The sequence below is a fragment of the Phalacrocorax carbo genome, chromosome 14 (genome assembly GCF_963921805.1).
Source record: "Phalacrocorax carbo chromosome 14, bPhaCar2.1, whole genome shotgun sequence".
NCBI classification, from domain to species: domain Eukaryota; kingdom Metazoa; phylum Chordata; class Aves; order Suliformes; family Phalacrocoracidae; genus Phalacrocorax; species Phalacrocorax carbo.
Window position 1 is genome coordinate 11,141,399 of NC_087526.1, and position 14,588 is coordinate 11,155,986.

Genomic DNA, 14,588 nt, shown 5'->3' on the forward strand with positions numbered 1-14,588 from the left:
TGGTAATGGAGGGAAAAAAGCCAACAACCCACGCAGCACCTGGGCTAAACCATACCATGTGTCCATTTCTTATTAGAAACCAAAAACCTATACATGATTTCCAAAAGCTTCACTGCAGGTTTGGGGCTTTATTTAGCCACCAAATTCAGCCAGCCACATAATAAAATACACTTATAGGCTCGTCTGTGATTTGTAAGTGTATTATAAAGCATAATTTTTGATGTGTGTTTATATATATATTATATATATTACATATATATGAAAAAGATAATTTGAAGTCTATTTTAAAACATTAGAACCAGCTACATCCCCTGAAATCTGCAGGCAGCCCAGCCATGACCTAAAGCTTCTAACAACCTGGCAAGAGCCGCATGTTCCCAGAGCCCTCTTCCTCGCATGGCTGGCTTCCAGGGAGCTTGGGAATCACGTCCCCTACTCAAGGGACGGCAGATTTCCAAAGCCTTTCCAGATGTTTATCTTGGCAACCTCAAATTCAACTATTAACAGGTCCAATTAGCAGTGTGGCCACATCTGGGTCTTGCACATGGTTACTGGGTACAGGTGAGGAGACAAAACAAGAGCAGGTCCTGCAAGGCAGTAAGATCATCCCACCCCTGTCCTACACATGTGGTGCTGGCTGGCGATCCCCACCTTGGCTTTGGATGCAACTTCCTGCGGGTTCCCGTACCATCAGAGAAGCTTACGTGTTGAATGAATGGCTCAGACCAGCCAGGACGTGATGGCCCAATGCATGGAGCAGCCGCTGGGCACCGTGGTGCAGCCCTCGTGCGCCAGGTCTGGCCGGACCCCAGTGGGCTCAGCTCAGCGCTGCCCAGCATGGCTTTGGCAAGGCACGTCCTCACAGATCAGGGCTAACCTGCCAACCTCGGGCGGCACCAGGGATCATGCACACGGCACATTCCTGGGTACAGGACAACACCCTGGGGAGTGCTGTGCTGACAGAACCAATATCTTATATATACTTACAGGAGAAAATCTTCACTCATCTTTCCCCCTCTTCTGTCCCAAGTTTTCAGTCCAAGTTCTAATCAAAGTCAAACCTCTACATCAAGTTTTGCCTCTTGAAATTCTCTACAACATTAACTTGAAATCCAGTAGCCCTGCACCCTTAGAAGATGATGCATTTTAGTAAGCAGCGAGGAAGCGGACATGCAAATTCATAGGAGACCTTGCGATCTCCATAATGAAAGTCCCAATGACAGCCGTTCCTGACATCTGATCTCTGCTCGTTACTCATCAGAGCACACCTTACACATAACCTACACATCTTATGGCTACATGTGAAGTATCTGCGATGCACGAGTGCACACGTATGTGTGAGCCTGAACTCTCACTGCGCCGTGCAACCTGCACAGCTCAGCATTTAACTGTTCCATAGCCACCAGGCAGAGGGGGACAAAACTTCAAGGAGCTGGAGGGATGAATCAGTTTGTGTCTGTACCTACGACCTCAAAGGGCACAAACAAAATCAGTCAACTTCAAAACTATATTCCCAGGCTTAAAGTTAGCCACATACCTAGGTAACTCATTGAGAAACACCTATGTAAAAGCATAACCCTGACAAGCCAGTCCTGAATTAGTCCGTTTTTCTAATGTCTATAAATCTGATGCTTTTCATTCTGAAGATTTATACCATTACCACTATTTTTCTTTACAAACCAACCCCATTTCATCTCCTAGATAAATATAGATGCAATTCTGATCCATATTTTGAAGAGTATTTCTTTCAAATCACCCTCTCTATTTAGCTATCCTAAATATGGCAGCCTGGAACATTACAGTGCTGAAGAGCTAGAGAATTACTTGCACAGATTCTTGCAATGTTTCTAACCCACAATTGCCACTAACACAAGAACACAATTAGACTGAACATTTACAGAGCACACAAATATCTGAATATACGATGCATTTGTGTACTAGCAGGGGTTGAGAGCTTCCAAGTAATCTAAGGGATTTATTTTAGGGAAAGGCGCAGGACTATGTATTCTGAACAGTTTAGATGAACTCAAACAAGATGGTTCAGCAAAGCAGACGTTCAGGCAACCTGTCAGAGGCACTCAAGCAGTGTTTAATGCATAGGCAAAGCGTGCTACAATGCCGTGGGCGGCTTATATCCGATGTGAAAACATTCACAACTTTCTGCCCAGTGAGTGAGTGAGTGAATGGCTCACTGCAGTCGCACGCCAGCAAGGAGTTTCTGGTTTGGTTCGATGATGAGCTGCAATAACCAGTCCCTGGGGAACCAGGAGTCACAGACTACACAAAAGCAAGTTGTTTGGTGTTAACTATTGATACAGACGCTTTAGAGCAGCTCCCGAGGGAGGGATGGTGGGGGGCGATGCTCCTGCTGCTCCTCCCTTATGTCCGCAGACAGCAAGAAGCACATGCTGTGCCTGACTGTGAAAGTCAGGGCACACATACACACGCATATTTACGAGGCGGTTGCACCCCAAACCCTGCTTCTTGACTGAAGCACCCCGATAACTCATTGCAGACCACCGTGCCTGTCTGGATCTCACTAGTGGGAACAGCATCAGGTGACCCCTTCAGCAGGGACAACATGCAGCCTGTGCCATCATGGGCCGAGTATCATGCTGTTCATCACCCTCCCAGCCCTTCTGGAGTCGCCCTTACCTCCGTCAGCGTAGGTCTCGGTGCCATAGCCATCCTGCAGGCCGTTATTCCAGGTACCTTCATACTTGGCTCCGCTGCTCATGCTCTGCCTCGCACCGTACCGTCCCTTAAAACCATGGGTCCACTCGCCTCTGTAAACCCACCGTCCTTTGGTCTCGATTCCTAGGCCATGCCTCTTGCCTTGGGACCAGTAGCCTTCGTAGGTGTTACCACTTGGCCACGTGTATACGCCCACCACTTCGAAGCCGTAGTTCCAGGAGCCCGAATACTCGCCCTGGCCCTTGGGGCCAGTGCAGATGCCGTGACCATGGGCTTTGCCCCCTTCCCAGCCCCCGCAATAGGCACCTCCATCATCGAAATCAAACCTGCCGCCGCTCATGGTACCCCCGGTGCCCCCTCAGCCGGGCAGCTCTCCCAGGGGCAGCGCTCGGGGCGCGGGGGCCGCATCCCCAGAGGAGGCGGGCTGGGCGCCGGGAGCGGCCGGTCCTGCCTCGCCTCGCCCGGCCGAGGGGCCGGGGAACGGGAGGAAGGAGAAATTGGAGGGAGGGAGGGAGGGAGGGAAGGGAGTGGGGAGGGACGGGCCCCCCCGGGAGGGGCAGCCGAGCCGCGTCGCTACCTGCCCCGCCGCCGCCGCGCCCCCGCCGCGGGCACGGGGCCGCGCCCGGGGAGCTGAGCCGAGCCCAGCCGAGCCGAGCCCCGCCGGGGAGGAAGGGGGGTCCCGGCCCAGCCGCGCTCCCCCGCCGCTGCCCGCCCCGCTCCGCTCTCCGCCCCCGCCGGGAGAAAGGTCAGCGCTGCCCTAACAAGGCCATCGGATCCCAGGAGCTGCTCCCAAAAATAACCCCCCGGAGCCCGGCCTCCGCCTCGGGCCCTTTTATGAAGGAGGGAAGAGACGCATCTTCCCCCCACCTCTCCCGGGCAGGGATCCAGGCGGAGAAGAGGCTGGGAAAGTAAATGTCTGCTTAAAATAGAGCCTGGGAAGGGGGCGCGTCGCTCCCCCCACGCCGCCCGCCCGGGGGAGGAGGGAGCGGGCCGGGGAGCCGAGCCCCGCTCGGCCGGAGCCCCCGGCACCCCCCCGGAGACACGCTGCGCCTCGGGGGGCCGGCGGGCGCCGGGGGTAGAGGTAAGCCCTCACCCAGGCCGAGCGTACATCTTACCGTGTCTGCTGCTTTTAAAGTGAGCTTCCAGAACTGCTTTAGGGTGGTGAGAGGGATCCACAAATAGTCATTCCTCCCTCTTCCAAACAACAAACTAACCTTCAGTTTAACAGCTGGCAGCATAATTTAGTCTGTGTTTGGAAAAGAAAGGTGAGACCCTCCTTGGGATAGCTGCACACACATACTGAGAGTAGTGACAGTCCACCTTGCTCGCAACAGTCCATGTCATCGAATACAGATGGTAGATGGAGGACAAGGAATGAAATACCAGGTAACAGACTAATCCAAGCCCTCCCCTCCCACAGCCACACCTGCCCTGTCTCCTAAACACGTTGTCACAGCAAGACCCTCCCCTCACCAACCATGAGCTGCTGAGGAGCTGCAAGAGTTGTGGGGCGAGACCATGCTATCAGCAGGTTGTGCTTTGACCCTCGACATGAGCTCCTGAGACCTGCACCGAGCCCTGGGGCAAAGCTGCCACAGCCACAGTGAGTCTCAGACTCACATAACACAACTTAGCACTTGGACAACCTCCACATCAGTGTTTCCAGGAAGATGAGGCATAGAAAAAACCCAACATGTAACTGCAAGAAAGGCTCAGTATGTATATATAGCGAATAAACTACAAAACACCTGCAGGCACAGGTGAGAAGGACCAACTGCCCACTATAAAGCTAATTACAAAAGGCTTCACTTTTATTTAACCACACGAAGGAACCAGCATTTAGGTCAGGGACTCCGACACGACTCAGAAGCGCTGCCTGGCAGAACCAGCCCTCTAAAGCTTTAGAAAGAAGTCAGATCTTGAAATTGGCTCAAGTTGGATTTTTTCTCCCTTTAAATCTAAGCTTTTAGACTAGTCAGTCATGCTTACAAGGTTCTTGCTGCACGATTAAGGGCTGGAAAATCATATTTTCTCAAAGCAAAAGCAGAGGTGTTTGGTTTGTGGTTTCTGGGTAGACCAAAGCCTCTCAAAATGCCTTGCAGTAACAGAAGGGAAAGCGTTAAGGCAGCAGTGGCTGCTACCCTTGGTCTTCTGTTTCATGGTGTTCCAGGACTCACCAGTCCAAAGATGTTTTAACTCCCCTAAGAGGATGCCAAGTTCAGGACTACGTAATTATTTACTTAGCAACTCTTCCTAATTACACAGCACAGTTGGGCACTGATAGTACGCTTTGTTTAATAACTTATGCAGATGCTGGCATTTAAAAAGCCTTCATTGACCACTGGCTAACACATCCACAGGATCCAACTTCAGACAGCACTACTGCTGCATGTGGGCTAAGGCACCACCCAGAGCTGGTCTTATTTCTTCATTTTGGTAGAAAAAAAAGTCACGTTCTCCCCTGAAGGCAGCGTGGAGCCCGCAGCAGCCAGCCCGCCTGCACCCGGCCCGGGGGTGACCTCTAGTGGCCCAGCACTGCTTGCCTGCCTTCCCAGTCCGCACCAGTTCACATCTTTCTACTCTATTTTTTACTTTACCTCCTGGATTCCAATCTGCTTTCTATAACGCGGTACTGAGCACCTGGCGTTGCGATCCTAAACCCTGCAGGTTTGGTGACTAGTGACAGGCTGTGGTGACTAGTGACAGAAATGGTGAAAAGCAGCGTGGTCTTGAAAGGCATTCTCAGCCCCTCGACAGCGCCGTGGCTGCTGCCTGCAAGCATTTGGGAAGAGTAAAGAATAATTATTTGAGAAGTAAGGTCATTTTGCACTTTGCAGCCCAGTATTGCAGCCAACAGTTACCAAACAATTGTCTTGAATTCAGAACATGGGTGGCAGAAATACAGCTATATTTAAGAGCAGGGAAATGGAAGGGAGATGTGGAACCCAAGTACACTCTGCAAGGGGTAGATGACACTTCAGAACTGACAAAACAGGTAAATTTGCATAGCCGCTCAGTTCTAAGATGCTAAGTACTGCCACAGAAATTACAAAAACCCCCAAGAGTGACACCAAAGGATTTCACAGGGAAACGTTTGTCTCCATTTCTTCTCCAGACCTTACAGGTCAGAGAATTTTGGGTACTGCAAATAAGTAAAGGCAAACTTAACACAAATCATCTCTCCCTCAACAAATCATATTATTTGATGGGATGCTCCTTTGCTATACACATACTTACAAAAGACAGATTGTGCTGATGCACACAAAGCAAGCTGCTTGTTTCTGAAAAAGTAAATTTCAGGAAGAATGAAAAGCTGGAAAAGGCATCTAAAGTGACGATGGTTTAGTAAAAAGACTGGAGGGGAGGAGAAAGAAAACACAGTGCTCAAGATTTCCCTACTGTGGCTGACAACTGTTCACTCAAGTCTAGGGTCTTAATACTTGAAAGGCTGTACTTAGTGTTATAGAGCAGGCTGAAAAAAGTTTAAAAAAAAAAAAAACAAAAAAACCAAAAAACAACCCAAAAAACCCACCAGAGTGCACGTATTAAGACCACTGAAGTGAGCAAATGCTGTTTTGGCCCTCAAAAACACACTGAAGAGTCCAACATCTCATTTTTCCTTTGGTTAGCTGAAGCAATGCCCCTTAAGAAAGCAGGGTACTTCTCCCACCTTAGACAAGTCTCTAAGGCCTGTTGAACATTCAACAAAAATTCTAAAGCTTGCTTTACATTTTCCACTAACCAACACTACAGAAATCAGAATAACCTCTTGAAACAATCTCGCGCTTTTATTGTCCAAGTTTCTTTTCTCACCAGGCAGCCTTGCAAGCAAATGTTAATTTAACCCAAGAGCATCTGGCTACATTAACATCACCAAAAGTAGGGCAGGAGGATGCCCGTTCAGCTGTTCAGAAATAAAGCCTCTTTAGGCACAAAGAATTAACAGTGTCTCCAACCCAAGAAAAGACAACACTCTCTCCTGAATTTGCCTAGGGTGGTAATAGTACCAGGAAGAGGACGGGATGGTTACTCCTTTATGAAATAAAATCAGAGGCACAAGCGTCCCAAACCACAAGTGTTAACAACCTGAGATAAAAACAATTTCAGAGAAGCTGAATTACACCAGGTTTCTCACAATAAGAGCTCTAATCACCAAGCAATCCAGAGACTTTTCTCTTCCAGCAAACTGAAATGGGAGGACTTTGAAAACAAAGTAGAATTTCCCAAGCGTTAGGTCACTTAAGCATAGGCAGGTATGCTCTGAACACATTCACTGTGTTTACTTCATTATCTGTTCCAAGCTTAAACTATAATGCTTAAGCTAAACTATTTGTCCAGCTTAAATAATGAACATTAGCTAAGATGCAAAGTGTTTTTATTGCAAGCACAGTGAGCAGGGAGTGGGTTGCATCTCACATGAGTGTGACGGAGGGCAGATTTAAACCACCCACCCTTCTGTTTTTAGTGCTCATTGCTGTCAGGTGTACATCATTTCTGCCATGTGAGACATCTTCTTTGGAATATACAAGTAATATTCCATGTATCCTGAAAGATCTTCGATAGTCACGTCATCCACAAAGGCCCTGGCTTGCTCGGAGCAAGAGCGTGGAGAACTTGAGGGAGTTCTTGGTGGCAAAGACTGGGAGTGATCCTCAGAAACTGTTCTTCTATCAGGTGCCAACGGAAGGGTGTTCTGCAAGCCAGAGAATTTGTACACTTCCATATCTTGCCATCGTTTACACTGACAGGCTTTATCTGCACACGCACACGGCTTATTCGTGTTCAGCTTGGACATAGACTGAAAGTCAGAAAGCTCCATAGTCTTTAGGCTTGCTTTGGATACTAGAGAAACGGCAGCTGGAGAGTTCTGTCTGTTCTCTGATGCCGACTGTGTAACAGAAGCTCCCAAAGACTCAACATCAGCTCCCTTCTGGCCAACATCAGGAGCAATACTGCATCGTTCATGTGCACAAACATCCTTTGGGACTGGCATCCCAAGCCCACTGCTGCCGTCCAGGGCATCAGTCTGGCTCTTGTGCACTAGCTGGTTGCACGTGGAATGTGATTTTGTGCTGCAGTGGATAAACTTTGGAGGATGAAGAATTGGAGACTTGGAACGCCTGCGACGCTGGGTTCTCACAACTCCTCTTGAAGGCTTCTTCATAGACCTACCAGGGGAAGATACAACAGGGATTGAAGATTCACTAAAAGACTTAGTGCTGGATTACAAATAGTGTTGGGCAAAATCTCTACTGCATGTATATTGCACGCAAGAGCTTTAAGCTCCAAATATTTACTCAGGGTATTTTGCTATCTCGGAATTTGACTTTGTTCTAGTCAAGGAGCTGTACAGAATATGAAAGGAACACCTGAGAAATTAAACCAAAAGGGTCTGCTTTCAAGATTAGAAAATCAGTAAAGCATGTGAGACGTCACAAAATTACCTCTAAGAGAAGGACAAAGCATGAGAATATGGCATGAAACTAATGAATCAAGAGCAAAGGGTGGTTTTGTTTCAGTGGGAGATGAGCGTGAAGTTCTGTGTAGACACTCCAGAAACCAATTCTTTATTTTAATTTCGTTCCCAAGGCACAGTGATAGCTTCTGCAACGTCAAACGACTTAAAGAGATGCATTCATGACTGTCTGACTCAAACATAGCAGTTCACATTTATATTAAGAAACATCTAGAATGTTGATCAACCTACAGCTGAACAGCATCTCCTTTCACTTCACATAATTGTAAATAAGAATAGTAGTCACATAAGAACAGGAAAGGTGGTGTAGACCCTTAATAAAGAAAATTTGGGTCCCTTGTTGAGGGGTGAGGTTACTAGAAACCTTGTCTATTGAGAATTCCCTTTCAATGCAGTATCATTTGAAGTAGTCTGATAATCCCAAACTCCTCTTACCCATGCCAGGTTTCCTTAGAAGTACACACATTCTTAGGTTTGGTTTCATCTGCCACTGTTCTAACTAGTGCTCTTGGACTTGTCCCTTCACCCACAGAGACAGAAGCAGTAGATCTGTGAAAGACAGAATGAAAAGTTAATATCCTAGACTGGTAAGCATTATAAATGTGAAAAAAAAAACCTTATGACTCTTCTTTCCCAAAAAGGATTGCTCCAAATTATTTACAATATGTCTTAAAAGACCTGCCCATGAAGAAGACTCAGAAAGATAGTGTTTACACATTTCTGTCTCAAAGGTTTGGATAACAGAGTCTTTCACCAAACATGATGCCATTCAGCAACTAGACTGCAAATCCGAACTCCACATGTCAATGACGAAGCACACACAATGGCTAAATTTCAGCTTCCCGGGAGAGAGGAGGGGAAAAACACCATCACTGAAGAAACACGTCTCTTTTTCCAGAGACAAATAAGCCATTCTTCCCTAAAAATAAATGTTCTTTGGACATAAATAGACTTTGTTTAACTGAAGAACACTTAAGCCTCTGTCTAGGGCAACATAAGCTAAAACTCTTCATACTATTGCATGTTCAATCACTTGAGCAACAGAGTTGTGTCAGATCTTCAACTTCTGCTCAAGCTAGGGACCTTAGAAGATTGACTAATTTTTCCGGTGCTATAAATTAATCCTAAATACCCATTTTTAAGGAGCTGGAAAAATTGTTCTTGGGATTATTACAAGTTGTGACTTCGCATATTAGACTGGAATTCACAAGGAAATTGTTTTCCAAATCCTATATTAAATTAGTTTGTAAGCAGGGTGGGTTCCCTGAAAAGTGAACGTAAGTACCCACACACTGATCTAGGATAGGGTTAACGGATATTTAATAGAGTCCAAACTTAGTCAAACATCTGCTATTTTCAATTTAAAGGACAATCAACAGAGCAGAAAATTGAAGGCCAACAGTAAAAACACCTAAGTAATTAAGAATGCCTGACTGGGGGTGGGACTAGGGATACTGAAGAAGTGAGAGCCATTTGCATGGTGATTAATTTCTAACTAGTTTAATTACTTAAATGAAGGATAACTTTAGAAGCCCATCTAATCATGATCTAAGTTCTATGCTAGTTCTAGTTAACACCTTGGTAATTACATACTGCCTTACCTACAATTTCATTTCAGTTACCAGCATAACTGCATCACTGACAACAGCTTACTGAAACACAGCACTAGACAAGTAATACGCAACGGTGCACATTTGTCAGCAGAAAAAACACTATGTAGAAGCATTTTTTTTTTTATTTCCGATAAAAATTATCATCCCCAGCAGAAGACACATGCTGCTTGTGTTCTGATGCCTGGGACAGGGAAGGTAAGCGCCACGTGTCAGATCTCCCACAAAACAAGACAACACAAAAAGCATTCTTTCCCATTTAGTGATTTTGGTTATATAAATAGGAAATTTATAAGTGACAGCATGAAAATAGTTTGTGTGGGAATCATGCACTAAATCTAATGCTCTCCTTTACTGACATGGAAAGAACTTTTCTCTCCTGGGAAAAGATGGGAGTTTATTCTTACGACAGGCCTTCAGAGCATGACAATATGCTAACTTCAACAGCAGAGTTGGACATAACCTCTGGCAGCAGATTCATGCCAAAGCACATTGTCAGCTGCTGACTATCATTAGGTTTGTTTCAAGCCTGTTAGGAAGTGCAGTGATCACACAAATTACAATTCCTTGAGAAGTGCAGTCTACAGCTAGTGAATTTATTTCGGTTTGAGTAGAACAAAGGAGTTCAGTGCCTAACCTTTTGCAATTACCTCATTCCTTCAAATTTTACAGCAGGGGTGTTCCCTTTGAGTTTGCAATACGATAACTCTGTACCTCCCTGTGGTGTTACTTACCCAGCTGTGTCAACCCTTAGTTTCTTGAATGCTGTCTGCAGGCTTTCCTCTTCTCCATCCTTAGCTTCTGTTTTCATTATTGGGATGGCCAGAAGGTAACAGAGATACCATGTACTGCTACAAGCAGAAAAAAGACATATGAAACTAAGGACCAATGCCTTGGTAAAAACATTAGTTGCCCAGCAGCATCATAATACATAAACTCGAAATAGCACACTGAGCACACAAAGCTGAGGTCATTCTGGTAAAACATTTTTGAAAGTTGATTCAGAACAAGCTTTATGATACCCAAGAATGGAACAAAGAGTTCCTTGTACAACTGCATAGGTAAATTAGCAATTTAAAGTAAAATTTGGTGTCAAAAATGCCTTGCACATCCATTACAGTCTAGACAGACTCTTCTATTTGTCATACAGTGTTACCAGAAAAAATCCAGAAGAGATGAAAGGTGAGAAGGAACACCACCATTAAAAACAGTTGACTTTCTATAACTGCTATTTCCAACTTTGGGACTTGATGTTACATATATACTTAAAAAGACCAAAACCAACAGATTTTTCTTAAAATAAGATAAAGTTTTAAGCTAAACAAAACTTCTTGATCTTATGTCCAGATCCCAGCAAGAGTTAAACAATCTTATCAGAATATGGTATTTTGATTGCAAACAGCCATTAAAGTTTTCTGATATCATCTCCTGAACAAGTACAAATGCAAGTAAGAGTACAAACAGCAAACAGTAAGCCTTGTTTTAAATAAAAAAAGGAATTGATAAAAACTGGCTGATGCTCTTTTTTTTTTTTAATCTACCCTGGGCATCATTGAATCTAGCTACAAAGGAATCTCAAATCTTTCTAAATGTGACACTCTTACATGCCTCACAGTTCTGCAATCACATGCACATCCTACACTAGCCACGCTTCCGCTAAAAAAATACTTGATAAAGGTTTGCTTCCTTAGCACAGGCTTTGCTTTTGCTGAGCAGAAACCACTGACAGTAACCAGTTTCAGCTCTACACCAGACCACCTCAAGCTCAGTATTTGTTGCCATTTACCTGACTGATTAGCCTGCTTCATTTAACGCTTCTGCCTTGACTGCTTCTGGGAAAACAGGGCCATTTGCCGTGGGGGCCATTGCTGCATGACCCTTTGGCCATACTGTATGGGTTGTGACGAGATCATCTTCTCACTTATTTTTTCTTTTTTAAATTACAAGGTCATCATACTTGACAACATTCTACAATGAGACTGGTTTGGTAGACAAGAGGAGAGCGGTGCATATTTTCTACGTGGACTTCAGGAAGGGTTTTGACACTGTCTCCCACAAGACCCTCACAGAGAAGGTGATGAGCATAGGCTGGACGATCAGTCAGTGAGGTGGGCTGAAACGTGGCTGAACGGCCAGGCCCAGAGGGTGGTGATCAGTGGCACAAAGTCTAGTTGAAGGTCAGCAATTAGTGGTATACCCTGGGGGTCAATACTGCACCCAGTCCTGTTTAACACCTTTATTAATGATCTGGATGATGTGGCAGCAGTGTACCTTCAACAAGTTTGCTGATGACACCAAACTGGAATGAGTGGCTGATACACCAGACGGACCTCAGCAAGCTGGGGAAAGAGGTCAACAGAAACCTCACGAACTTCAACAAGGGGAAGTACAGAGCCCTGCCCCTGAGGAAGACCAAGCCTATGTGCCAGTACAGCTTTGCAGAAAAGGCCCCAGGGGTCCCAGCAGACACAAAGATGGACACGAGCCAACAATGTGCCCTTGTGGCAAAAGGACTAGCGGTATCCTGGGCTGCAGGTCGAGGGAGCTGATCCTTCCTTCTGTTCAGCACTGGTGAGGCTACAGCGGGAGTGCCATGTCCAGCACTGGGCTCCCCACTACAAGAAGACACCGATGTGCTGGAGAGAACATGGTGAAGGGCCACTAAGATGACAAAGGGACTGGAGCATCTCTATGAGGAAAGGCTGAGAGAGCTGGGACCGTTCAGCCAAGAGAAGAAAAGGTTCAGGAGGGATCTCATCAATGTATATAAATACCTGAAAGGTGGGTACAAAGAAGACAGAGCCAGGCGCTTCTCAGTGGTGCCCAGTGACAGGACCAAAGGCCATGGGCTCACACTGAAACACAGGAGGTGCTGTCTGAGCACAAGGAAACACTTATTTGCCACGAGGGTGACTGAAGACCAGCACAGGCTGCCCAGGGAGGCTCTGGAGTCTCCCTCCTTGGAGATACCCAAGGGCTGCCTGGACATGGCCCTGGGCAACTGGCTTGGGGTGGCTCTGCATGAGCAGGGGGGCTGGGCCTCCAGGGATCCCTGCCAACCTCACCATCCTGTGATGTGCTGTGCCTTCCTGAAGCTCTAAGAAACCTTTACAAAGGTAACTATCCAAACCCAGCAAGCGGTAACAGCTCTTGTAACAAGAACATGCTTATACGGAGCACTAACTCTACGTACAAGTACAGCAATAGTGGCTACGTTAGTACTATTTTTACCAACTAAGCTCCAGACTTCTGCCACTTGGAAAATAAAAGGTCTCTGTGGAGAGAGAGGAGTAATCTGAACCTCTGCAGCTCAGTTACTAATGCAGAGACAGAGCGGTAATTTCTGTCCCCTCACAACCTCATTCCAGGTGGAGATGGCAGCTCTCCCCGCTGTTGTTCCGGTGGCTCGCTCTGCTATGATTTCATCTGGATGCCCTGTATTGCAGACAGCTGTTATGACACATGCAGAAGGATAATGTCTCATAACAACTTCAAGGCACACCTCGTCCAGTGAGTCAGACAGCTCGTAAACATGAGGGGAGGAAGCTAACACAGACTGACAACATGATGCTCGTCTGAGCAAGTTACTGTTTTATACGCTCTCTCAGTTAAATAATACTGAGCTGGTGAAGCATATGGTCTGCACTTCAGTAAGATTTTTCCCTGACCCACAAAGAAGATTCTTTAAAATAAAAAGTTCAGCCTACCACTTTTTTTTAAACACCAAACCCCTGTATAACATAACCTTAGCAAGAAGACAAGAGTGAAGAGCTTTTAAATCATTGTACATTATTCAAAACATACTACCAGTTTTAGACTAAATATTTCATTGTGCTGCCCTTCATCACTAACACAGCAAACCCTCAAAATTATGTAGAATTTATTCAGACAAACCCCACTCACTCTGTAATAACTAAGAACAGGCTTAAGCATTTTAGAGGCACCAGCCAGCTAGCACTGATATAAAGAAAAAATGCATTACTATGAAAAACCAAAGTTTCATGTTGTGTCAAAAAACGCATTGAAACTGATGTTCTTTGCCTCCTAGGAAAACACACATCCACCCTTTCTCGTTTTATTTTCAGCTGTTCTCCGGCACTACCGGAGCACCGACCCAGCCTGGCGCACCGCAGGACACCCACTTCACAGAGTCACGACGGTAACGGCGCACACGCCCGTCCCCGGGCTTTAAAGACGGGGACGTGAAGGGATTAAAGGTCCCCGGCCGCTGAGGCCGAGACCCTCAGAGGAGCAGCGGGCAGCCTGCGGCCTACCGCCCGCCGCGGGTCGGCACACGGGCCGAGGGGCACCGGGGGGGTCCTCGCAGCCGCCCTCCAGGAGCCCCACGGGGCTTCAGGCCTGCCGTGCTCGCCCGGCCCCGGCCCCGGCCCCGGCCCCGCGGAGCGGCCCGGCCCGGCCCGGCGGCACCTGCCCGTCACCCCACGGCGCTGAGGCGGGGCCCGGCGGACACCCCGGCACCGCCGCTCGGGCCGGCCCTGGCGGAGGTGACTCAGCACAACCCCCGCGCCCCGCCGGGGCTTCCCCGGTGCCCCCTGCCCCCGCGAAGGGAGCGGCTCCTCCGAAGAGATGGCGGCGCTGCCGGCCGGAGGGGGAGCAGGAAGGGGAGGGGAGGGTGCCCCGCCACCCACTCCACACTCACCGCGATCGTCCCGGAGCCCGGCCCGGCCCGGCCCGGCCGCCTCCCGCCGCCCGGCGAGGCCACGCCCCCTCCACCGGAACCGACGGTGGCCGGGCGAGGGCGGAGCTAGCACCGTTCGCGCACGCGCTCTCGGTAGGGTGGGAGACGG

At 47.4% G+C, this 14,588-nt stretch overlaps 2 protein-coding genes across 3 annotated transcripts in view; both read right to left on the reverse strand.

Moving 5' to 3' along the window:
- Positions 1-3,577, reverse strand: part of JPH2 (junctophilin 2) — a 34,852-nt gene extending 31,275 nt beyond the window's left edge. Inside the window, exon 1 of the mRNA XM_064465699.1 lies at positions 2,656-3,577. Within this exon, the coding sequence (XP_064321769.1) occupies positions 2,656-3,034 (379 nt within the window). The 5' untranslated portion in view covers positions 3,035-3,577. The remainder of the gene's footprint in view (positions 1-2,655) is intronic.
- Positions 3,578-6,463: 2,886 nt separating this feature from the next.
- OSER1 (oxidative stress responsive serine rich 1) lies at positions 6,464-14,583 on the reverse strand. 2 transcript variants are annotated; one of them, XM_064465700.1, is made up of 4 exons: positions 14,441-14,583; positions 10,515-10,631; positions 8,606-8,719; positions 6,464-7,862 (listed from the first exon to the last, which is right to left on the reverse strand). In XM_064465700.1, the coding sequence occupies exons 2-4, from the start codon at positions 10,589-10,591 to the stop codon at positions 7,172-7,174; spliced, it is 882 nt and encodes a 293-aa protein (XP_064321770.1). In that variant the 5' UTR covers positions 10,592-10,631; positions 14,441-14,583; the 3' UTR covers positions 6,464-7,171. The 2 variants fall into 2 exon arrangements, with proteins under 2 accessions (XP_064321770.1, XP_064321771.1); XM_064465701.1 differs by having other exon boundaries at positions 10,515-10,628; positions 14,441-14,522.
- Positions 14,584-14,588: the final 5 nt, after the last annotated feature.